The sequence below is a fragment of the Stegostoma tigrinum genome, chromosome 3 (genome assembly GCF_030684315.1).
Source record: "Stegostoma tigrinum isolate sSteTig4 chromosome 3, sSteTig4.hap1, whole genome shotgun sequence".
Taxonomy (NCBI): domain Eukaryota; kingdom Metazoa; phylum Chordata; class Chondrichthyes; order Orectolobiformes; family Stegostomatidae; genus Stegostoma; species Stegostoma tigrinum.
In genome coordinates, this window is record NC_081356.1 from 15456912 (window position 1) to 15482731 (window position 25820).

General features: G+C 40.7%; 1 protein-coding gene across 4 annotated transcripts in view; it reads right to left on the reverse strand.

Moving 5' to 3' along the window:
* LOC125451257 (inorganic pyrophosphatase-like) overlaps positions 1 to 25820 on the reverse strand; it is a 63947-nt gene that overhangs the window by 22426 nt on the left and 15701 nt on the right. Inside the window, exons 1-6 of one of the 4 annotated variants that reach the window (XM_059643476.1) lie at positions 23184 to 23389; positions 20552 to 20605; positions 16501 to 16620; positions 14369 to 14455; positions 10507 to 10633; positions 1073 to 1200 (exon numbers count right to left, since the gene is read on the reverse strand). In XM_059643476.1, the coding sequence (XP_059499459.1) occupies positions 1073 to 1200; positions 10507 to 10633; positions 14369 to 14455; positions 16501 to 16620; positions 20552 to 20605; positions 23184 to 23285 (618 nt within the window). In that variant the 5' untranslated portion in view covers positions 23286 to 23389. Of the gene's footprint in view, positions 1 to 1072; positions 1201 to 10506; positions 10634 to 14368; positions 14456 to 16500; positions 16621 to 20551; positions 20616 to 23183; positions 23390 to 25820 lie in introns of those variants that run through there. The other 3 variants (XM_059643474.1, XM_059643472.1, XM_059643478.1) reach the window with 3 other exon arrangements.

Below are 25820 nucleotides of genomic sequence, written 5' to 3' on the forward strand. Positions count from 1 at the left end.
AGGGAATTAGACAGAAAATCAGGATTCACATGAAAAACTCCACTGCAGTATATCACTACACATAATATCAATTCATAGAGCAGAAAAATCATAAATTAACTCAGTTCTGTTAATTCTGCTTTAAGTTTCTCTGTGTGTCAGTTGAGCCTCAGTGCATAACAAACAAAAGGACTGAGGATGCTGTAAATCAGAGACAAAAATAGAAATTGCTGGAAAAGCTCAGCAGGTCTGGCAGCATCTGTGGAGAGAATTCAGAGTTTGTGTTTCGGGTCCAGTGACCCTTCCTCAGAACAGTTCTCAGGATGGGTCATTTGACCTGAAATATAAACTTTGATTTCTCTCCACAGATGCTGCCAGGCCTGCTGAGCTTTTCCAGCAATTTCTATATTTGTGCCTGTGTGACAATCTCACGTCTGAGGCAGAGGTTGTGATTTCAAGTTCCACGCCAAGACTTCAGGATAAAAATCTAAAGTGAAACTTCAGTGTAATACTGAGGAAGTGCTGTCTTTCGGATGGGACATTAAACTGAGACTACACCTGGGTCTCTCAGTAGGTTCCAGAGAGCCCATTGTGACTCTGACTCGTCCCACTAACAGATCGAGTAGACATTGGGCAGCATTAATAGTAGCATACAGAGGAAACCTTCCTGAAAATTAGTAAAAGAATACATGCATTTTGTTGAAGTAGAACACATTTCTTTTTCTGACAGGTTGCTGTGTGTAACTTGACTGCTGTTGATCCTATTTTAAAGCAGGAAACACAACTCCAAAGCACTTCATTAGCTGTAAAGGACTAGGACATCTTTAAGTTATTAAGGTGCTACATAAACACAAGGCTTTTTTCTTTTCAAGGAAATGTAAAAACGTTAATGTCTCTGCAGTGAAATGAATGTCCTATGCTGCAGCACAGAAGTAGTACAGATAAGCACTGTTAACATGGAGATCAAACATGACCACTACATCCATCCTAACACCACGAGCTTCCCAGTCAGCAGCCCACCTCCATGAAGATTAACATGAACTGTAGAAGATGCAAATGGCACTGTATTTAGCGTAAAGCATTAAAAGCATACCCGATCTTTAAATTCTCCATTGAAACCCAATTGGTTTTCTGGCTTCCCATCAGGAACCTTGTATAATTTAAACCAAGTCAATGTGGCTTCCAAGTAACCTGGTTTATATTTTTGGACATCGTCAATGTCTGTGGGTTGTAAGTCAAAAACGTCATTCAGAATAAAAGCAACATTTTCATGATGCAGGCATAATAACAGTAAGAACATCTACTGAAAAAGACATTGAAAAAGTCATGTTCAAGAATGTATGAACATGCATGAATTCTTGTCATTAAAAAAAGCCCCATTCCAGATAATATTAAATTGAGGTCACTGACAAAGAAACACCAATGTTGACATGCCAAAGATAGTGAGGCCAAATTGTTTTCTCGGTGGGCAGTGCAAGCGAGTGCCGAACAAATTTGATTCGCAGCTAGAACTAATCATAAAATCAATAGCAGCTTGCTTGACATTCTGTAAGGTTTCATTGTTCATCAACAAAATTTGAGAACTCTAGAGACAAAGAATCACATGTCAATCTCGACAAGTCAGTGCTTGGCCAGACCAGTGACACAAGAGTGTGAATCCTATGATCTCAACTTCAACAGAATGTACAAACTGGATGAATCTGTGAAGTCACTGCCCTCAGTTTAAAGATATCTTGCCTTCAAATTCTAAAAAAAATTACAATCCAGAGTCCTGATTTGACATTGATCGCAATTTGTTTAAACAAAAGTAGAGATCACACTTAAACATTACTTACAAATTGAAATAAGCACACAAATTAATCAGCTATTTACACCCAATACTGAATAGTTTACACTGCACATTCATGTAGTGATTCCCAGTAACAGGGGGAGTGCTCTTGTGGCACAGTGGTAGAATCCCTACCTTTGAGCTAGAAATCCTGGGTTCTAGTCCCACCTACACCAGAAATTCTGAGCGGGGTTTCTAAAAAAATTTACATTTTAAGTACAAATGGGGCAATCATCATGTTGCACGTGCTTACTGCAACATACAGTGGACCTTCTTTTCAAGGATTATTCCACGGCATAACATCGTGGGTCGAAGGGCCTGTACTGTGTTGTACTTTGCTATGTTCAATGTTCATCCAACGTTTGTGGGCTGTATTACTGAACTCATAATAATTAAACTCACATACCAGTATGTCTGCTAACCCGAGAGATCCTACATGTCAGTACAATAAATGTAATTGGCGTTATGAATTAGAATGATTTCAGTGGCCCTATGTCACCTCCAGGTCAGAACACTCCTGTTAGATTTCTTTTCTCTTTTTCTATAGAATAACACAGACTTTACAGCGTAGACAGTGTCAATCTTCTCATTTCATGCAAGCCCTCTCTCTTGACTTTGGCTCCCTAGCACCATGGGCTGCATTTTATGGCTCCACCACTGAGCATTTTTTTGGCAGGGAAGCAGGTAAAGTGTGAAGGATGATTAACTCACCATCTTTCTTGCCTACCCCTGACCCAGTACACCTAATATTTAGGGCAGGCAGGTGCCAAAAACAGCAGTCTATCATTTTCAAAAAAGCACCAACAGAGAACTTCTTGAAACAAAGTGGCCAATTACACTGCCCATGCCATAATGTGGTTTGCAAAGAAACTGAGAAGGTGGAGGCACCAACTTTCCCTCCTAAGCCGCACAGTCACTGCCTGCCCACCCTTCTCCTTAGTCGCACTGCTGGTCTTGTATCATTGTCATAAACCTGTTTTGCATTTTTACAACTGCTTCTACATCACTATATTGTAACATGCAGAAGTATGCAACTTAGGGACTCTATAAATCGAACAGAATTGCCTTCAACTTGAATTCTACTCTTCCAGAAATTAACTATTGCACTTTGTTTTAACTTTGTTCATCATTTATGTTACTACGATTTGTGTATATGTATCCCTTCATTCCCAAAGGTGCACAAAGGAACAGAAATTAATTTTAAAAAATGGATAGATACATGGACGGGCGTAACGACATAAGGTATGTTGGGAGCTAGAAACAGGGATGACACTTGGCTGAGGCATTTTAAGAGTTAAAGTATATTAAATATAAGTTTCATTCTGAACTTCACAGACCTAGAAGAGATAATAGAAGTCATTTATTTATTCAAGTAACATAATGGTAATGTATGTAAAGTAGAAACTCTAAAGCTGCAGAGAAATAATTGCAAACATGAACTTGTTTGCTTTGTTAACAGGACATGATCATTGAACACAGGCACAGTAGGAGCTTGATTAGCCTTACAATGGAAAGTATTTATTCCAACTGGCGTCTGGGCTAGCTTTCTAATGAGATGGCTATGCAGTAATACAGTTCATAGCCATGTGACAAATTGTATTTCTGAGTAACAAGCATAACCGTGAAGAGTATAATGATGACTAAACCTTCATTTGTTGAACAGTCTCTATATAACCTAAGATGTTCTGGTACAACTAGTACATGACATTTGTCTTCTTTAGACCTCTGTTGCCATGTCAAATGTTGTTTTAATCGCAATAAGAATGCATTTGTCCAATTCAGACTATTTTCTAATTGGTAGATACTTACTCCTCCTCTTAAATATATAACCTCATACTTAGTTGTTCTGCCATTTCCACACCAGTTCTGACAGTTTGTTGATATTTTGGCCTGGCCTAGACTTTCACCATGGCAGGCAGCCTTTTCACAGATAATAAAGTGTGAAGCTGGATGAACACAGCAGGCCAGGCAGCATGTCAGGAGCACAAAAGCTGACGTTTCGGGCCTAGGCCCTTGCTCTGATGATCCAGCTTCACACTTTATTATCTTGGATTCTCCAGCATCTGCAGTTCCCATTATCTCTGATACAATTTTAGCCTTTTCACAGAAACAGGAATGGGGAAAGATCATGTTTGTCACGTGTGTAGCTCCTAGATGTAGCTAGCTATTTAATCCATCAAATATCTCCACTCAAATCAGATTTTTGTAGCTTCAGAGCATGAAATCCAAAGTATGCAGTGTATATCTAATAAAAACAAAGAATCTAAATTATGTCCGTTTCTTTGGATAGCCCAGCTATTCTTTCGGTAAGGGAAGGTACTCCTTTGGATATGATCCTGGGACAGCTTTGGGACTACCAGATGCCATCTGGGGAGGTAAGGTGCCCTGTGGGATTGTTAAAAGTAGGCATGAGTGTGTGTATGAAGTGCACAATATTAATTGATAAGCTTATTGAAAAAGTCAACACAGTTGTCAAAAACAACTATTAAGAGGAAACACAAAGTGTTAAGTGCATCTGTCATAAATAACTATCAAAGGGAACTGTCAGGGCATTGAAAATAACTGCCCTTTAAATCTTAAAAGAAACATATCTGGAGGGCTTAAGATCATTGTTTACTATCTGCCCATGTGTTGACGTAACCCTGAGGTCGCCCATTACTGAATTATTGCTGAGTGACTAATTTTACAACTATCTATTATTATGGTAGGATGTTTGCCATTTCGGTTTGGTTGTCAACTCCAAATGTTAAAGTTTTTTGAAGTGGGACGAAGAATGTCATTGTTTGCTATTACAAAGGATTCTGTATTTGAATTAAACATTTGTTCTGGTAAGATTTTATGTAGTTGAAGGAAGTGATATATGAGTTGTTATGAATGACAGTGTTTTTCAGTATTGGCAAGTTTATCACAGGCACTTGGGCCTTGATTTATGTCATTAGGTTGGGTCTGGGGTCTTCAAGGATGTGTGTCCCTGGCTTTAAAATTTGCTATTCATCTGCCCTACTTTTAGTCCAGAGGTGCATGGGCTAGGCTGAATTGGATGTTTTTTTTCTTATTCATTCATGGGATGAGGGCATCACTGGCTAGGCATTTATTGCCCATCTCTAATTGCCCAGAGGGCAGTTCAGAGTCAACCAGATTGCTGTGGGTCTGGAGTCACATATAGGCCAGACCAGGTAAGGATGGCAGTTTCTTTCTCTAAAGGAGATTAGTGAATCAGATGGCTTTTTCCAACAATCGACAATGGATTCATGGTCAGACACTTAATGTCAGATATTTCATTGAATTTAAATTCCACCATCTGTCATAGATCCCCAGAACATTATCTGGGTCTCTGCCTTAACAGTCCAGCAATAAAACCACTAGGCCATCACCTCTCCCCGTTTAGCTGGAAAAGAACTGATTTTGAAGGGATGGCCAGTGCTTCCCAAACCTTTTCCCCGTGAGACTGCAATGAGAACAGGGCCAGTTACAGTAAGAACACCGCTGTTATAGCTAATCCTGAGCTCCATGGCCACAGCTGTTGTCTCATAGCTCACAACTTCAAAAATTCAGATTGTAATCCCATTTATGGTCCCTAACCCCACTTTGGGACACCCTGGTTCAAGCATAGTCTCTAGCTGCTACAATTTCATTTGAATTTACCTTACTTTTCTCAACTACAGCACCATATTCATCAAAATAGCCCGATTCATCTCAGCTGACATTGCTCTAAGGCTTCATACGGTCACATGATAATGATTCAAATAAAAGCAAGATATTGCAAATCCCAGACACTTGAAATTAAAACAGTAATTACTGGAGAAACTCAGCAGATCTGGCAGCAGCTGTGGAGAGAGAAACACAAGGAGAAATCTTGTCATAGTTTGACAAAGTGTCAGTTTCTACAAGTTTGGCTGAGGGTTCTGTCTGTGATACCTAGTGAGTTTTCTTACAATATTTTATTTGTCTCATTAGCTATCTACCATGCATTTACTACACACATCTTCAATATGAATCAGAATTGTAGAATCCATACTGTGTGGAAACAGGGCCTTCAGCCCAACAAGTCCACACTGACCCTCAGAGCATCCCACCCAGACCCATCCCCTTATAACCCACCTAATCTATATATCCCTGAACAATACGGGCAATTTAGCATGGCCAATCCACCTAGCCTGCACACATTTGGTCTGTGGGAGGAAACTGGAGCACCCAGAGGAAACCCACGTAGACAGGGGCAGAACGTGCAAACTCCACACAGACAGTCGCCCGAGGGTGGAATCGAACCTAGGTCCCTGGCACTGTAAAGCAGCAGTGCTAACCACTAACCCACCATGCCACCCCAAATGCTAATCTTGTCTAATGCTAGCCTGATTCGAACATTCATTGGAGCTATAAGAACTTGCCAGTGACTGGACAGCCTGGGATTCATGCCAATGGTGCTATGTTTATAAGGACAGCGTACGACCAGACAAGCAATCGGTCCGGAGCTGCTCTGCACTGTTCCCAACATTTGCCACAGATGTGGCAGACATGGTAAACTTTGTAAGCAGGTCCCTTGAAGTTCTGGTGGATGAGCAGGGCTGAGTTATCAGACCATAGCAGCCTTGTCCCAAGTTGTCATGTAGGTCTGTCTAGTCTTTCCCATGTGGAAGAATGTACCGCACTCTCCATTCTGTTCGCAAAATACTATCTGCTGTCTCACACTCATTCTGTCTCTGCTCCTGCACCCACTTCGCATCAGGGTTCACATTCTACCACTCTCACAGCTGCATGCAACTTCTTCCCTTTCTTTCTGTCACCTCAATCCCTCACACTATTGAGACTGCGTGCCCTCTGGGCTGCTTACTCACTCCGTCAAAATAGTTCACCACATTTCATCCACCTGCACCAACACAAACATTTGTGCCAATCACTTTCATCTTCCTTGCCGTGGCTCTCTCTTACTTTCCAGGAGATGGCAGCCCACAAAATGAAAGGAGGAGCCAAGACTAGTGGTGGTCTGGCTAACATTCAGCACGCCACTGTGTACAATGTAAGTATCTTTACCCTGACCATCCTGAGTAGATGCCTAACCTCTGTAATGCTATTACTGGCTGTCCTTGACTTACTGCGCTGGGAAACTCTAGGTGAACAGTATCTCCTTTGACTTGGCTGAGAGCTACTGACAATCATGACAAGCTTTCTGGCTTTGAGTATGCCCGAGGCAATACAGACAGTGAGCCTGGAAGTGCTGGCTGAGGGGGGCAAAGGGCAAAAGGCAAGGTAGGAATGCTGTGAGAATCCAGGTAGGCTAAAACCCGGGCGGCATGGTGGCTCAGTGGTTAGCACTACAGCCTCACAGCGCTAGGAACCCGGGTTCAATTCCAGTCTCAGGCGACTGTCTGTGTGGAGTTGCACATTCTCCCTGTGTCTGAGTGGGTTTCCTCCCACAGTCCAAAGATGTGTGGGCTAGGTAGATTGGCCATGCTAAATTGCCCATAGTGTTCAGGGATGTGTGGGTTATAGGGGGATGGGTCTGGGTGGGATGTTTCAAGCATCGGTGTGGACCTGTTGGGCTGAAGGGCCTGTTTCCACACTGTAGGGAATTTAATCTAATCTAAAAGTGAGTGAGCATTGACAGGGCAAGTGAGCAGTCCAGAGATGTGCCCCTGTACCTGTATGGAAATTGACCTTGCAGTAGCATTTCGAATGAGCGGTGCCAATACATCCTGAAGTTCAGTACAAAAGTGTATTAGAGATGCACCATGCTAATGCAGGGAGGCTGTCACATCTCAAATGCCAGTGTCTGAGGTACAGGGCCAATGCAACCAATTACCATTGCCCGAGATGTTATTGGGAGGTGTCCATCGTGATAGTACAGAGGAGCAAGCAGCGAGCTGAAGCCACCATTAAGCCAAACCAATTTTCACATCAAGAACTGTTGATCATTAGCTTTGGGTGACAGAATAGGGAATTATGTTTTAATGAGGCAAGAACTGGAGTTAATGAGGCTGACAACAGGGAATAATTCCCCTTCATAGCTGATTGCTCGCCAGAATCTCATCTTGATTGCTAGAACTCTGTTTGAAAATGCAACAAATTACTCCCAACATTTTGCCCACGTTCTCACATGACTCACCCAAATATCCTTCCAAAGCCAAGTCATTCAGCCTCCCACTGGATCCACTCAGGCTTAATGTTTCGTGACCAATGTGACTGCTCTTTGCAACTAAATCGTACAGAATTCAAAGTATTATTTCTGTTTCTCTCCCTAGAGATGCTCCAGACCTGCTGAGTTTTTACAGCACTTTATTTTTATTATGGATGATGGTTCTTCAAGATGAAAAAACATTTAGTGCTCAGATAGAATGTAGTGAATAACTGAAAAATCCTGATTTGATTAGTAGCAATTAAACACAATTGTATAACCATTATAACTTAATACTTATTGTGAAGACACTTACCACAATCAACTTCATTTTCCTAATTTATTGAGAGTCTACCACCTTATTTAGTGATAATATCCTTGTCTCTAGACCTGGTTTCAAGCCCTTGCTGAAACACTAGAAGGGCATACTTTAAACCCAATGATCTAGATGTAACATCAAAGTCGTCCAAGGTTGCCATCTTTTGGAATGAGACAGTGCACTGTGCTCCTCTTCATTAATTCAACTGGACAAACAGTCTCAATGATGCTATTCCAACAGAAGTAGGGATATTATTTTGTTCCCTATATGATCTTATCCCTCAACAACAATCAAATAAAACTTGATGATTTTCCTCACCTATGCATTAGACCTTTGAGTGTAAGTTGGGTAGCTGAATTTGTTTACAACTGCAATCTGAAAGCAAACGGTCAGCTGTGGGACACAGATATCTTGAGATTTGAAAGGCAGCAAAGTTGCCATCGTCCTACTGGACCAGAGGGCTGCTCTCTCATTGGAGAGAGAGACAAACGGTGGTGGTTTAACCTGAGGGTCAGTACATCTCAGGTGAAGGGAGAGATTGAGAAGGACAGTCCTTCATAGTAACCTCAAACGGTGTGGGAACTGAACCCATGCTGTCAGCGTCACTGTGCCGGCCCACCAACCACTGAGCTAACCAACTCCCTGAAAGGGAGCATATAAATGCCAGCTTTTTCTTTCATTATTTGTGCTTCAAGTGTGAATTCCTAATTTTAGTGCTTCATACTGGAAGAAATAAACAGACATGTTCAGGCCAAATGTAATCCTCACTTCAATCAGTCTTGGAAAGAAGAATTACCACGGTTGCAATTACAAATCTCACATCATTCAGCCAGTACAGCCTTTGAAAACCAGCTGTGGTTAGCGACAGCTGAACACACACTAACCATGTGTACTACACAACACTTGTATCACATTCCCAGGATACTTATACAGACTTCTTTGTGCAGCTCGCACTGAAAACAAATGAGGTACACACCACAATCTAAAGGCTTTTGATGAATTTTGGCTGCAGTCCTCAAGTATCAGGATATAATGACATATGGAAGAGGTTGAAAGGAGCAAAAGGCTTCCTGAAAACCATTTTACATATGTTCCAGTTTCGTTGTTATTACTTCGATCATTCTCTGTAATTTAAAGTTTAATGCTGACGTTGCATAATGCAATTACATTTGCAGAGACAGTCCTAAGGAACAGTACCAAAATCACTATTTCAGATTGCATTCTTTTACACTTTAGTGAAAATGAAAAAAACATAAATATTTGTGATCAACTGTAAATATATGCAGTCTTAAAAGACTACAGGGGCCAAATCAGTATTAGCTTATTGTGGTAAATTCAAATAGGTTTGCCTGTAAAATGAAAGGACAGATCACTCTTTTCATACAGACTCTCTCTCTTCAGAATAGCAAGTTGGCTTTGTGTTTTAGTTTTCAATTAATAGAAGGAAAGAATACCCTGCCATTTATTTTTAAGAATGCTCCACCTTTATTGACAGCACTTCTTGATTTAACTGGAGAACTTAGTTACAAGGAGAAACAACCATGTTTACCACTCTCAGCTCTGTTCTGGCCAATACATGAATAAAAGACCTTAATCATTTTGTTCCAGTTATAAGTTAAGCGTAATTCTTCTTATTTCTTCAACTGAAGACTTAAATTGCACTGCAGCCTAAGGCAGAATGGCTATCATCTTAGGTTTCTGACAAGTGTGGAAAATCATTACCGGATGTATGAGCTCCTGAACCAAGATGCAAACGCTTAGAGATTTTGTTTGCTTGATAGAAATTCCACAATCTCTCCATGATGGATGCACACAAATTACTCCAGGCCAGACAGTCCATCTGCTGAACATGGCACTCACAGAACCCCCAAATGTGTGAAACCTGCTGCTCAGACATGTCAATTTCCCAATACCCTGCCAGCTTGGGCCACACCCATTCATTAGGCTTTAACCTTATAGCATCAGCCAAATTCCAGCCTTCAGTGACAGAGCAATCGGTCCTGCAGTCATTAGTGATGAAGGCTGGCTAGTTAATCATTGACAGTGCATTGCAGTACTGCAAACCTATCTGATTTGTCTTGTAAATTACATATAATTGCATTACCATATCATTCCTTCAAAATTTCTATTACCAGGAGTGTCAGTTTGGAATAATTTGCCTATCTCCTCAATCCTCCCGCAAAACGAAAGAGGGACATTGGTTGTTGAAAGAGAGTAGATTAATCCAAAGCCTGGAAGCAACAAACATTGTACACTAGTAATATTTACCATTAAACTTTTGTGCTTCAGGGTCTTCAAGGTTGATAGCAATGATTTTCCAATCCATTTCTCCTTCATCGATAAGAGCCAAAGCTCCCAAGACTTTTACTTGAATAACATCACCATAAGAACACACCTGGTAGAAATACAAGTAGAATGCACAAGTATTAAAATGCACAAACACAAATATAATGATAATGCACTGTAACGTCAACAACTCTGAGGATGGTGTGACTGTATTGTTGTAAATTTACAGTTTATCATTAATTCTGTTCACCTGTTCAATTCTCAGTTCATAAATCTATTGGGTAGCTTATAACTTACAAAAATTGAGGAAAATCACATCTTGAATCACAACCAACAGCAAAGCATTAAATATTTCCTGTTCAATTCTTGGGCTCACTACAAATGGCCTAGGAATTGGTCACAACTTAAGAGAAATTGCATACTTCTGATTGCCAAGTGCAAAGGGTAAATCATATATCCAAATATATATTGGACTACTGCATATTATTAATGTTCCATAGCCCACTGCAAAGCATACTTCTTTTAAAAAAAATCAGTTGAATTAAAATGTCGTTTAAACAGTATTACTGTCTATCCAGTGTGGATTTCCTCATTTACCAGTTAACTGTTCAACCCATTGTAATTTTAATCTTTCGGACACAGAAACAGGAGGAGGCCATTCAGACTATCAAGCCCGCCTTGCAATTCAATGTGATCTTGGTTGACTGAATGCTTCAATGCCTTTTACCTACCCCAACTCCATAATTCTGCATGCCACTGGCATAAACGTACCCAAAGACTAACTCGCTACGGCCCTCTGTGGTAAAGAATTCCAAAAGTCCACAGCCCTCAGCGTAAAATAAATTATCCTAATCTCAGAACATTTAAATTGTGTCCCCTGGTTCTGGACTCCCCAGCCAAAAGAACCATCTTAGCTGTTTCTATCCTGTCTATTTCTTTTGGTATTTTGTAATTTTCAATGAGATCCCATCTTATTCTTCAAAATCCTAGAGAACACAAGCCCAGATTGACCAATTTCTCTTGATAGGTCTGTTCTCCCACTTTGGGAACAAGGGTGATGAGCCATTATTGTCCTCCCTTGATGGCAATAATATATCTCCCGTGATAAGGAGACCAAAACTGCACACATTACTTCAGCTGTGGTCTAATGAAGGTTTTACAATCTTCCTACCCATGCTAATTTCCTTTAACTCCCCATTCTCCCTAGTCACTGACTCTAAGAGACTTCTCATACCTTTGCAAGTCAAAACAGACACAAAGCAACTATTCAGCTTCTCTGCTATTTCTTTATTCACCACTATAAATACTCCTGACTCTCTCTGTACTGAATACGTTTGTTTTAGCCAAATGTTTCCTTTTTACATATTTATAGAGACTTTTACAGCTCATTTTTAATGCTTTTTTTCTAGATTGCATTCATATTCTATTCTCCATTTCCTTATCAGTTTCTTGGTCCTCCTTTGCTCTACTCTTAAAAACCTCACAATTACTGCTAGTTCTGGCATCATAGGCCTTTTCTTTAAATTTTACACAATTATAAACTTCCATTGTTCCCCAAGGATGACTGATCTTTTTTGAGTTTTTGCACCTTGACAGAATAGATAATTCGTCTAAGTTGTGTAATAGTTCTTTAAAGACAACAATTCACTTATGTATGGTCATGCTTTTAATATATTTTCCAAATACACCTCAGGCAATTTGTGCCTCATGCCTTCATAACTTCCTTTTCCAAATTTAACACCTGTACTTTAGAATGAACAACCTCACTTCCAAACATAATGTTCTATCTTACAGATGCCTTGCCTCTCCTTTATTTACCAGTCCCTCTGGTCCAATATTACTGTAAAGTTTCATCAATACTGCTCTTCGAAGGCTTGAGCCATCTTTCAGTCCACTCAACAGTTTGAGTGAGGGATTAAATACAATCTGCAATATTCTACAATATATTCTTTCATAACTTGGATTCTATAACAATCAGGAAGTATACTTAGACATTTTGAAGAAAGCAGCAGGTCACAGTGCCTTTCACAAAGTAAATCAGTACTAACACAAAGAGATGCAAGTGCGTCAACAGATATCAAACGTCACACCTTCAATACCTCAGTAATTTAGGCACCAGCTTGGGCTTAATGGTAGCAAGCTCAAATCTGTATCAAAAGGTTGAGATTTAAGGCTCACTTCAGAGACTTGAGCACATGGTCCAGGTGATCACTTCAGTTCTGAGGGGGGCTGTCTTTTGGATGAAAATTTTGATTAAGCTGAAGCCCATTAGCCCCCTCAAATGGACATAAAAGATGTCACAGCGCTACTTAGAGGAGTGAGAGATCTCACATACTTTTGTCCCTCTATCAACATCACTGAAATAGATTATTTGTTAACTATCACTGTTTTTTTTTGGTTCCAGCTTTGTATAAATTTGGCTCCTGCACTTCCTATTGACCATAGCAATGACAGTATTTCAAATGTAATTAATTAACTGTCAAACACTTTTAGATATCCTGACATTCTTAAAGGCACAAAATAATTGGAAGTCTTTTTTTGTACAGAAATTTCCTTATGACTCTACTGAGCCTTTAAACACAAACCTTTAAGAGGATTTTGCAAAAGAGGATTTGATCAGTTATAAGTGGTTTAATAATGTAGCCTCTTTTGCAGCTTCCAGCATTGGCTCAGAGGAGACTCAACTCCCAGCAATAGAAAGCATGTGGCCTAAGGAAGGAAAGAAGAAAACAAAGCAAACGCAAATCCCCTTTTATAAATCTACTCGAGAAAAATACTTTCCTCCAATCTCTTCACTCACTTTTGAAAATAGTGACAATTTATAGGATTATCCACTACTGAATATTGTTTAGGGAAGTGTAGCTGCTCCTGCATAATCCCTAAATGTGTGACTGCAATTAGAGTCTAGTTATGATTTCATCTCCAATGACTGAACGCCATTCAAACATAAAACATGGCCTCATTAAAGTAATTCATTTACTGATTACTGGCACACTGTCCTGTGCAGTGCCTGATGCAAATTTTGCCAGTTACAGAACACAATGGTGCATCCGTTTCTTTGTAAGTCTAGCTAAGCATTATTCCCCTTCCAGGTCTTGCTTACCCTGTCTCAATTTCTGGCTCGAATTTCCCCAAAATTCACCATTCAATTTTCAGTATGAAACTTCAAGTGTTGTTTTCAAATAAGCTTTCGCTGTATCTCTTTATGACTATTCCCTGTCTACCATGAGAGACATATGCTTTCAGATTCATTTTCAAAGGAATAACTCCCAAAAATGATGTAAAAAATTTACATTTATAATGCACCTTTCAGAGGCTTATGATATCCCAAAGTATTTGACAACAAGAAAAACTCGATGCGTGGTCCCTGTTATAATGGAAGAATGTGGCAGCCACATTTTCAAGCTTTAAATCCTCCTAGAAATCAATGGGGTAAATAACTTGATAATTTGTTTCAGTGACGTTGGTTGAAGGTTACATAATGATCTGGATACCAGGGCAATTTCTTTGTTGTGCTTCAGTATACTGCAATGGGATTTTTTTCACACCAGCCTGAAAAGTACACATTGCATCACTAATTCTATCCAAAAGATGGCATAGAGAAATGCTGCACTCCTTTAACACTGCACTTAAATGTCAACCTGGGTTACATTTCCTGCAGTGGAACTTGAACCTCCAACCTTCTAACACAGAGGAGGGAAAGCTTCTATTGAGCTGACTAACCAGTGAAATTGTCTACTCATTTTTCACCCAGCTGCATATTAAATCCATTAGGATACAGGTCCAGAATGATTCCAGGAAATTAGTTGTGGTTACATAACAAACTTGTTTTGAAAAAACTAACCCTTGATCCAATGTCACAGACATCAATTGGATCATTATCACCACCACAGCCTGTACAGGGATCCTTGTGGCAGGGATCTTCCCAAGTCTGCTGGGACAGGAAAACACATTTGAATGTTAAAGACTGAAACCAAACACCGTGCTCTTCCATGAGCATATTACATGTTCGAGTACAACTCTAGTTTTGCTTTAATAGAATAACCTGATGGATTCACAGAATGCAACACATCACTGGATATCTGAGGATGATATACAATGAATTTGGTTATTAAATATCCTTTACTACCCAACACTTTGTTTTCATACTCTTACTCCAAAAAACTGGTTTGAGTTTTGTATTGATTACTTTCCCTTTTTGGATCGGATTTTGTAATTATTTACATCATTGGCTGAAATTTCAGTAAGGCACGACAAAATCTCTGATGGATCGAAAGACATGGAAAGATGCTTAATGTGATTCCAGGGAACAGAAAACTACCTCCTTCTGTAAGACATGGCATAAAAGTAGAGTGGCTCAAACAGAAGAGTCAATAAAAAGCAAAGTCCTGAAGAAGGGCCACAGGACTTAAAGTACTATGTTTTCTCAATGCAGATACTGCCAGACCCGCTAAGATTCTCCAGTGATTTCAGCTTTTGGGTGTTTCATGAAATTCCCTATATTTGGCGTGATTGTGTAATACTCTTTCCAGTGCAAATGTTTGAAACAACAGTAACTTAAAGAGAAAGGTCAGTCACTCTCATTGTTACATTCTCTGTGCAGTGATTCCAAGAGCCCTTCGCTCATCATTTATGCCTTAATACACTGCCTGCCTCTCCAGTTCCTGCAATTCCATTGTTCTCAGATCTTTGTTAAATTTACTTTGCTCAATACTATTCCTCTCATTTTCAGGGAAAAGTAATTTTGGATTCATAGGGCCAGCGACAGCAACCAATCTCTTTTTGATAATTAGAAGAACATATCTTTTTGTACTCATTGGTGGTCCAAGAATTCAATCCATATTTAGCAGTAACAAAATAAAGCATGGATAAGGAACCAAAAAAACGTGCCTCTTCTTCTCAAGTGTTAAAATACTCAAATATAAGGCTCACACATAGAAGAGAAGATGGCTAATACAGTGGGGCAAAAAATAACTGGACCACCATTTTTATTTTGCTTCTTCTTCATTCCTTAACGATACATTATCCTCCAATATAATCTTTAGAAATGAACAACCAACACCCACACTGAGGAAATTGTTAAATCCATCAGGAGTTTCATACTCTCGCATGTCCCACATTGATGCACAATCATTGTACCACCTTGCACAGTTAATCAGAGTTCTGAGTTCTCTTTCATTAAGGACATTTTGCAGAATTAAGAGTAAGTTTGCACAGCAATTAGAATAACTGCCAAACTGAGATAATATCTAAACCATAGAATTCCTACACAGGAATAACAGCAGCAGGAAATCTGCAACTGTTTTGCCTTTTGTTGAGGGGGGCATGTATCGATTACAACAAAATTAACTCAAAACAGCGCAAAGTTCAAGCTTGGCCTTTTCCTGCCTGCATAGTTTAGCACCACACTAGCTGCAGCATTTATTGTACAGATCCCCATAGACACTCCCCTCAACTAAAGGGAAGAGAATTGCAGATTTCCTGCTCCTATTATTTCCACGGCTGATAATGTAAATTCATGCGTGGTGATCTTGTCTTCACAATAATCCATGCACCTTTTCTAGCCCTAAATGGAGCAATAAGGTGGCTCAGTGATCAGCACTGCTGCCTCACAGCACCAGGGACCAGGGTTCGATTCCATCCACAGGCAACTGACTGCGCAAAGTTTGCAGGTTCTCCCTGTGTTTGCGTGGTTTCAGCCAGGTGCTCTGGTTTCCTCCCACAGCCCAAAGATGTGCAGGTTTGACAACTGCTGATAGCATCCAAGGATGTGCAGTTTAAGTGGGTTAGCCATGGTAAATGCAGCGTTACAGGGATAGGGTACAGAGGTGAGTCTGAGTGGGATGTTCTTTGGAGGTTCAGTGTGAACCTGATGGGTCAAGTGGCCTGTAGGGATTCTATGGTTTAGATGTTGTTTCAGTTTGACAAGTTAGTGAGTGAGTGAGGAGCAGTTTACACATTTTCACCATTCTTAACCTGTGGTAATGCTCCATAGTTCCAGATATAACCCTTGTGAGGAAAGATATTTGCTACATAACGCATTTTATCCTTTTTCACATCTTGCTTGATTGGGTTCAGAGGAACACTTGTAGCAATCTGGAAAAGATAAAACAATGTTACAACTACATAATGAAAGATGTTCCCGGGAACTTAAAAAAAGTGTTTTTAAGGTTTTCCTACCTGCCTGCTCAGATGGATGGACATATAAGATTCAAGATCCCAAAAAATTCAAAGAACAAATAGTTCTCCCAGAGACCTGGATAACAGGTATCACTTATAAACTAATCATATGCTTTCCTTTCATTGTTGTTTGCAGAATGATGAATAGACAAATTGGTCAATGCATTTATCTACATAATGACAATGGATACACATCAGAATCACATCACTGGTTTGAAGAAATTTGGAGCTTCTTAGAGTCAGAGTCATACAGCATGGAAACAGGTCCTTTGGTCCAACTAGTCCATTCCAAACATGTTCCCAAACTAAACAAGTCCCACCTGCCTGCATTTGACTCAAACCTCCAAACCTTTCCTACTCAAGTACTTGTCCAAATGTCTTTTAAACATGGTAACTAAACCTGCACCCACCATTTCATGTGGTGGTTCATTTCATCCATGAACCATTCTGTGTTAAAAAAGTTGCGCCGGCGTCCTCTTTAAATCTTTCCCCTCTAAACTGAAAAATATGCCCACTAGTTTTGAACTACGCCATGTTTGGGAAAAGATCTTTGGTACTCAACTTATCTATACCCCTCATGATTTTTATAAACTTCTGTATGGTCACCCTTCAACCTCTAACACTTCAGTGAAAAAAGTCCCAGCCTACTTTCATAACTCAGATCCTCCAGTTCCAGCAACATCCTGGTAAACATTTTTCTGAACCCTCTCCAGTTTCATGATATCCTTCCTACAACAGCGTGACCAGATCTACACAATACTCCAGAAGTGGCCTCACCAACATCCTGTACAATCTCAACATTAAGTCCCAACTCCTATACTCAGAAGTCTGAACAATGAAGGCAAGCATGCTGAATGCCTTCTTAACCCAAGCCTCAAATTCAACTCAACCATCTCCGACACCACCCTCTCCTTCCTGGACCTCTTCGTCTCCATCTCCATGTCTGGTGACGGCCTCGAAATTGACATCTATTTCAAGCCCACTGACTCCCACAGCTACCTGGACTACACCTCCTCTCACCCACCATTGTGCAAGAATACAATCCCCTACTCCCACTTCCTCTGCCATGTCTGCTCTAGAGATGGGGCATTCCACACCCGAACAACCCAGATGTCCTCCTATTTCAAGGACCGTAACATTTCCCCCCTCCAGTGATTGAAAATAACTTCAACCGCATCTCTTGCGTTTCCCACACTTTTGCTCTCACATCCCCTCCCCCAACAAAAATAAAGACAGATTCCATCTTGTCCTCACATATTATCCCACCAACTCCCATAGCCAACATTTCATTCTCCGCCACTTCAGCCACCTAAAATCTGATCCCACAACCAAAGAAATATTTCCCTCCCCATCCTAAGCTGCCTTTCGAAGGGACTGCTCCCTCTGCAACTCCCTTGTCCGGTCCACACTCCCCACTAGCCCCGGCACCTTTCCCTGCAACCACAGGAAGTGCTACATTTGCCCCTACACCAACCCCCTCACCTCCATTCGTGGCCCAGAACAAACCTTTCATATAAGACAAGGGTTCACCTGCACATCCATCAACTTGGTCTACTACATCCGCTGCTCCTGATGTGGCCTCCTCTATACCACTGATTCCAAGCATAGACTGTTTCATAGAGCATCCGCACTCTGCACACAACAAATGACAACACCATCCAGTCACCAACCATTTTAATTCCCCCTCCCACTCCCTGGGTGACATGTCCATCCTGGGCTTCCTCCAGTGTCACAATGACACCACCTGCAAACTGGAGGAGCAACCCCTCATATTGTGCCTTGGGAGCTTACACCCAATGGCCTAAACATGGAATTCATCAGTTTTAAGGTCTCTTCACCCTGGCCTCATCCCATGTCCAACTCTCCCTCCTTGACCTGACACAACCTATGTTCCTTCTCACCTATCCACCCCACCCATTCCACTGACCAATCCTCATCACTCCCCACCTGCACTCACTTATCACCATCCCACCTACCTTCCCCAGCCCCATCTCCCCCTACTCCCTTCCCCCTGTCCATTTCTGAAGAAGGGTCCCGACCTGAAATGTCAACTTTCCTGTTCCTCTGATGCTGCCTGGCTTGCTGCATTCTTCCAGTTCCATACTGTGCTGTCTCTGGCTCCAGCATTTGCAGTTCTTGCTATCACTTCTTAACCACCCTATTTGCCTGTAATGCACACTTCAAAGAATTATGTACCTGAACCCCTCGATCTCTCTGTTCTACAACACTACGCAGCCCTGTGATTAATTGCATAAGTCCTACCTTTTTTTGTTTTGCTAAAATGCAACAAGCCACATTTATGCAAATTAAACTCCATCTGTCACTCCTCAGCCCACTGATCCAATCGATCAAGAAGTCTTTGTAATCTTAGATAAACTTCTACTTTGTCCACTATATCACCAATTTTGATGTTATCGACAAACTTACGAATCATGCCTCCTATGTTTTCATCCAAATCATTTATATAAATGTCAAATAAAAGGGGACCCAGTACCGACTCCTGTAGAATACCAATGGTCACAGACGTCCAGTTGAAAAATCAACTCTCCACCACCAGCCTCAGTCTCCTACTGTCAAGCGATTTTGTATTCAATTGGCAAAAACACGCTTAATCCCACGTGATCTAACTTTACTCACTCATCAACCACGTGGAACCTTCTAAGAGGCTTTACTAAAGTGCAAGTAAACAACGTTTACTGCTCATCACTCACTAATCTTTATCAAGGTGAAAGGGAAAAAAAAGAGAAAAAAAGACAAAAAATGAAAAACTACAGAAAATTGGAAAAAGAGAAGACAAAGGAAATAAAGAAAAATAAAGTAAATTTAGGAATACAAAAATATGAACATTTCTATACAAATGCAAGTTTTTAAAGACATTTGAATAGGAAAGGTCGAGAGATATGGACCAAAAGCAGGCAAGTGGGACTTGTTTAATTTGGTAAACATGGTCAGCATGGACCAGTTGGACCGAAGGGTCTGTTTCCATGCTGTATGACTCAATAAATTCTTTATTTCTGATGAACCTTTGTAACACTTCTCTAACTACCCAAACAAAATGTTGCCATCTACTGGTGGAGATGCCAACACAACTGCTTTAGCTCCCTTGCTTAGCATCCACCCTCACCATCAGTACCTGCTGCCAAAAATCACATCACATTAGGGTAATGGGGGAATGGATAATAACTACCCAGCAGTTAAAGTACCTGATCCTCTGACTTTCCCTGGGTACTATGAGACTTCAGTGAAGCTGAACTTACCAAATTCTCTGACTTTAAGGGACTTTTCTGGAGGTCACCAGTTGCAAGGGAAATTACCCATCGGCAAATTCAATTTCACGGGTAATTTCTTTGTAGTTAGGGCATAAGGGATTCTGCATGATCCTGATGTGCAACTATGTTGCAATTATCTGTCAATTGGAAAATCTGGATTAGGGAGTTGCCTTTTTTTTAAGTAAAGTTGCCTCCCAATCTATCCAGAATAGAAGAGAGACAGGAAGAACCTGTTTGGTACAACAAATTATCATTTGAAATGCGCTGTCTTGAAGGGTGTTGGCAGCAGATTCATCAGTGACATTCAAAAGGCAATTAGATAAATATTTCAAAAATAAATATTTGCAAGGCTATGGGGAAAGAGCATGAAGTGGAGCAAACATCACCCAATGGGTCAAGTCGATGCTGTTACATTGAAAGATTCTAAGGTCCCACTCTTTTCTACCTACCAACAATGTCTTTCTAAATCCTCCAAATTGGCAAGATGAACATCAGTTTCTGTGGAATCATCAACTACTTTGCATCATTGATAGAAGAATTACTTACTTTAGTAAAACCTCTGTACCATAAGAACTCACCTCCATTTTTGCATTGGTCCAACGGGGCACCTCTACAACCATATTAAACAAGGCCTGTAAAAGACTGCAACATCTGAGCAACATCAATACATAATTATCATTCACACTGTACATAATTCAAATCTGTAATTTAGATAATAATCAGACATTGGTGATTCAGTGAGCAATGGTCATGGTCCAACAGCCTTGTATGTATATTATGAATGAATAACTGTAATTATCTCTGATAAAGCCGCATAGGAACGAACAGTGTTTCTGATTAAGAGGTAAGGGAATGAACAGTAACGGTGAGGAGAATGGATCTGCAGAGAAGAGAGGGAGGGAGAGTGGCGCACTGGAGTAAAGAGATGTATGATGGTGTAGGAAGAAGGAGGCATAGGTTGGGTGAATGAGGAGACAGAAGCCATGTGGACAGGTGAAGGGGGAGGTGCAGGAAGGATGGGGAAAAATGGGTGCAGGTAAAGTGAAGTGTGAGATGGGAGCGAGAGGGGCATGTGGGGAAGGAAGTGTGAGGTGGGAGAGAGGGGCGAGAGAGAGTAAGGGGGTAGAGTTGGATGAGGGGAGACAAGCAGAAAAGGAAGAGAAGAGCAAAGGGGTGAGAGAGTGGTGAGGGAGAAGAGTAGGGCAAGGGGGGACAAGATGGTTGTTAAAGTAGGTGGTGAAGTGCAAGCAGGGGATTCAAAGAGGTGCCTGGGACAAAAGGCCTATGCCAATATTTACAAAATGCTGAATTGCATTTTTAAAATTCACTTGTGGGATGTGGGTGTCTGACTGGCTGGCATTTACTGCCTGTCCCTAGTTGCCCCTGAGGTATTGGCACTGGGGTGAGCTGCCTTCTTGAACATGTGAGCAGTCCCTGTGCTGTACGGTGGCCCACAATGCCCTTGAGGGAGCTGTAGCATTTTGACCCAGCAACAGTAAAGGAACAGTGCTATATTTCCAAGTCAGGATGGTAAGTGGCTTAGAAAGGTGATGGTGTTCCCATGTATCTGCTGCCCTTGTTCTTCTAGATGGAAGGGTTGTGTGTTTGGCAGGTGCTGTCTGAGGATCCTTGGGGAATTTCTGCAGTGCATCTTGGAGATAGTACACACTGCTGCTACTGAGTGTTGGTGGTGGAGAGAATGGATGCTTATGTATGTGGTGCCAATCAAGTGGACTGCTTTGTTGTTATGGTATCAAGGTTCTTGAGCGCTTTTGCAGCTGTATCCATCCAGGCAAGTGGGAAGTATTCATCAAAATCTTAACTTATGCTTTGTAGATGGCGGACAGGCTTTGGGGAGTTACTCACTGCAGTATTCCTAACAGCTGACCTGTTTCTGTAGTCACTACATTTATGTGGAGAGTGCAGTTATTGAAGATGGTTATTGGCTGGATGTGTGTGATGGAAATGGTACTTACATTATTGCCCTAGTCTTAGGCCACCTGAACCTGCATATATACCATCCTGCAATCCAACAGCAACTATTCATCATGACTCTTTCCTGTTACTGAGCTATTTTCATATTTATGCTGGCACTTTCACTTTTGTTCCTTTGGTATCAATTTATTTCGTACACCTCAAAATCATTCTGCATGTCCATAATACCACTAATTCACAGGAACCTCATCAACCATCCCTGCCAGCTTAGTAAATAAACTAACTGAATTTATTTACACATGATTTGCTTTTTTATGAAGCAGTGCTAGGTTTCCCTAATTAATTCACTGTTGAAGTGACTATTAATTTTGACCCCCACAGTCATCTCAAAAAACTTTCCTGTCATTGAAGTCAAACTTCAGGAACAGCATCAGAAGGATTCTACATGCCTCAACACACTCAGCACACTACCCCACATCAACACAAGACTTCTACGACCGCTGGGCATCAGAGTGGCGCACAAACCCACATCAACCCTACAACAAGTGTTCACCCGAACTAGAGACCCACTCCCCACCATGGACAGGATCAGTGTCATCTACAAGAACCCCTGCTGAGACTGCGAGAAACACTACATTGGACAAACAGGAAGGAAACTAACAACAAGAGTACATGAACACCAAAGGGCTACAAACAGACACGACCAATACTCACTCATCTCAATCCGTATGGACAAGGAGAACCATAACTTCGACTGGGACAACACCAAGATCCTGGGACAGGCTAGGCAGAGACAAGCGCGAGAATTCCTGGAAGCATGGCACTCCACGAAGCAGGCTATTAATAAACACATTGAACTCGACCCCATATACATTCCACTACGGAGGAAACCCGGAAGTAAGGCAATCAGTCGCAATGGACCCCAGAGTTTAAAAATCAGGTGGGAAAACACACCGGCCTTTCATCAGAGGCTGCACTGAGGATGTTACCCAGTATGTAACCAACGTCTGCAGAACAACAAAAACAGCTCGGCGAGCCAACCAACCTAAACACAGTATATTTGCTGCTGTTGGGGAGTGGAGTTAATGTTTACACTCTTTGCCTTTTGAAAGTTGTGGTGAAAGTCCAGGTGGAAGCTTTGCAATATTTATCCTCAATTCATAGGGTTTCTGCGAATGAGTATTTCCACCTGTTTTATATTTTATTCAATAAGAATTTAGCACTTTCTTAGAAGCAACAATTTAGTAAAATTTGGCTAAAACAAAAGCAAATTACCTGCAGATGCTGGAAATCTGAAACAAGGTCTTTGGCCTCAGTCATTAATTCTCCCCACAAACACCACAGTTGTTGAATGCTTCCAGCATTTTCTGTTTTCATTACAATCTGGCTGTTCAATCATGGAATGGTTTCCATTACTAGCCACACAGAGACTGAGTCAAGTAAAGGAAATTCGTCACCTTTGTACCAGCCAATATATGATACTGCTATTCAAGCCCTCAAACTGTGACGCTGACAGATAATAAAGAAACTCTTACCTATAAACGTACAAAAGTACATGCCTATCAGGAGCAGGAGTAGTTCATTTAGTCTTTCCAGCCTACTCCACCATTCAGTAAAGTCACAGCTGATCTGATTAGAGTCAAGTACACAAATTCCCACTTACCCCCAATGATCCTTGAAAGCCGATAACTCCTGTCTGTCTAGGCAGTCAAAGAGGTCGACAGCACAGAAAAGGGTTCTTTGGCCCATCGCATCCATACCAGTCAAAAAGCACCATCTAACTATTCTAACCTTATTTTCCATCACATGGCTCATTGTCTTGTAAGCCTTGATATCACAGGTGCATATCTAAATACGTAAATGTTATGAAGTTTTCTGCTTCTACCACTCTTACAGGCAGTGTGTTCCAGACTTCACCACCCTCTGGGTGACAAAGTCATTCCTCACATCCCCACTGAATCTTTTGTCCCCTATCCTAAATCTTTGGCCCTGGTCATTGGTCCCTCCGTCAAGGGAAAAAAATTATTCCTTGTCTACCATTTCTATGCCCCTCACAACTTTATGCATCTCAATCATGCCTTCTCTCAATCTCCTCTGGTGTAAAAGATACAGCAATTTACTTTTGTTGAATAAAATAGAGAACAAGTAGACATACTCATTCCCAGAAACTCTATAAATTTAGGATAAATATCGCAAAAAGTCAATTCAGACTTCCACTACCACTATATTTTTGGGACCATATATTCTGGGACCAGCTACTGATGGTTTGTCATCTGTTATTACAAAACAGTCCCATGTAAGGCAACTTGCTTTCTGTTACCAACCCTACGTTTTGGTGGCTTCTTGGACCCAAAATTTGATCTATGTTTTATAGAAACTGAGTGAATTTACTTTTTTTCACACGTGCCAGTCTCCAAGGGCTGCTGCGGCACCATTTTTGGAAGTAGTTAAAAATAGCACAGACATCTCAAAGATAAAGGTCACGATAATGCTAGAGATGGTGCTACTCAAGTTAATGAATAGCAACCTGCATTTATATAGCATATAATAAGATATACTAAAGAATATATATTATATGCATATAATAAATTGACACTAAGTCAAAAAAGGTGACATCAGGACAAGTCCCCAAAAGCTCCTCAGTAAAGATGTTATGTTTTAAGGAAGTGTTTCTTAAAGAAGTGGAAAGCGAGAAATGAAGGACAGAAATTTTGCAGCTTAGGGCCTAGATGGCTGAAAACACCAACAGTGGTGTGAAGGGATTAGAGATTCACGGAAGGCTAGGGGATTGGAGAATTGTTGGAGGTTTTTTTCTGGAGGAGAAGTCAGAGATACGGCAAGGTCCATGGATAAACACAAACACAAGAATTAGAATGTTAAAACTGAGATGTCACCAAATGATATAATGGTACTCTGACATTATCACCTAAACACAATTATATGAGAATGCAATTTCTGTGGAATGCCTTTATCAGATGTACAATTGATATAATATCAAGTATCTTATGTCTGAGCGCACACATTCATCACTTTGCTTTTACATTTATTATGTATCTGTCCATTCAAATTTATCACATTACACAATGAATCTTCTGGCTGCAATAACTCTCAGAAAATCATGAGAATAATCTGAAGTAAGTGCTGATCGCAACAACTGTAAAAGGAATAGACCATTCAGACATGGAGCTTATTTCTTTATTTCATGCAAATGTGACTGATCTGTATCTAAAATTCGGTAACATCTTCCACCCACAACCTTAATTCATTTACATAAAACATCCTATTAGCTTCAGTGTTAAAAATTTCAAGTGATGATACTACCCACTGTCACTGTTCTTCACAGACCAGAATTTCAACCTTTCCAGTGCTCCTTGAGTTTAAAGATGTTCTCCCTGGTTTCACTGCTGAATGGTTTAGCTCTAGTTATAATGATTATGCCTTTTTCTTCTGCGCTCCCTGTCAGAGGAAAAACATCTCTCTCCATATCTACCTTAACAAATCTATTTAATTACATCAGTCTCCAATCTTTTAGCCTTAAAGCAATACCAACCAAATTTACAAATCTTCACTGGGGAGGTTGGGGAGGGTGGGGAGGGTTTTTAAAAAAAGTACCAGAAAAATTAATACCCAGAAAGAGACATCTGGTTATACCAAAACTCCATTTCGAAGCATATAAGATGGATTGGGCTAATTTGTGTCATCCTCAACTTTTATTGTCTTTTTCCTTTTGGGACACATTGTCATTATCTAAGTCCTAAAGCCCCAAATATTTCTGCCAAAAGAGCACTGTCCCCTTTCGAAGGCCAATATATTTTCCTGAAGAGCATACCCTGAACTGATGCAATATTCCAAACGGAGATGCTTCAAGATTTTATGTATATGAAGAATAATTTCCTCCTCTTTGTTCTAGCC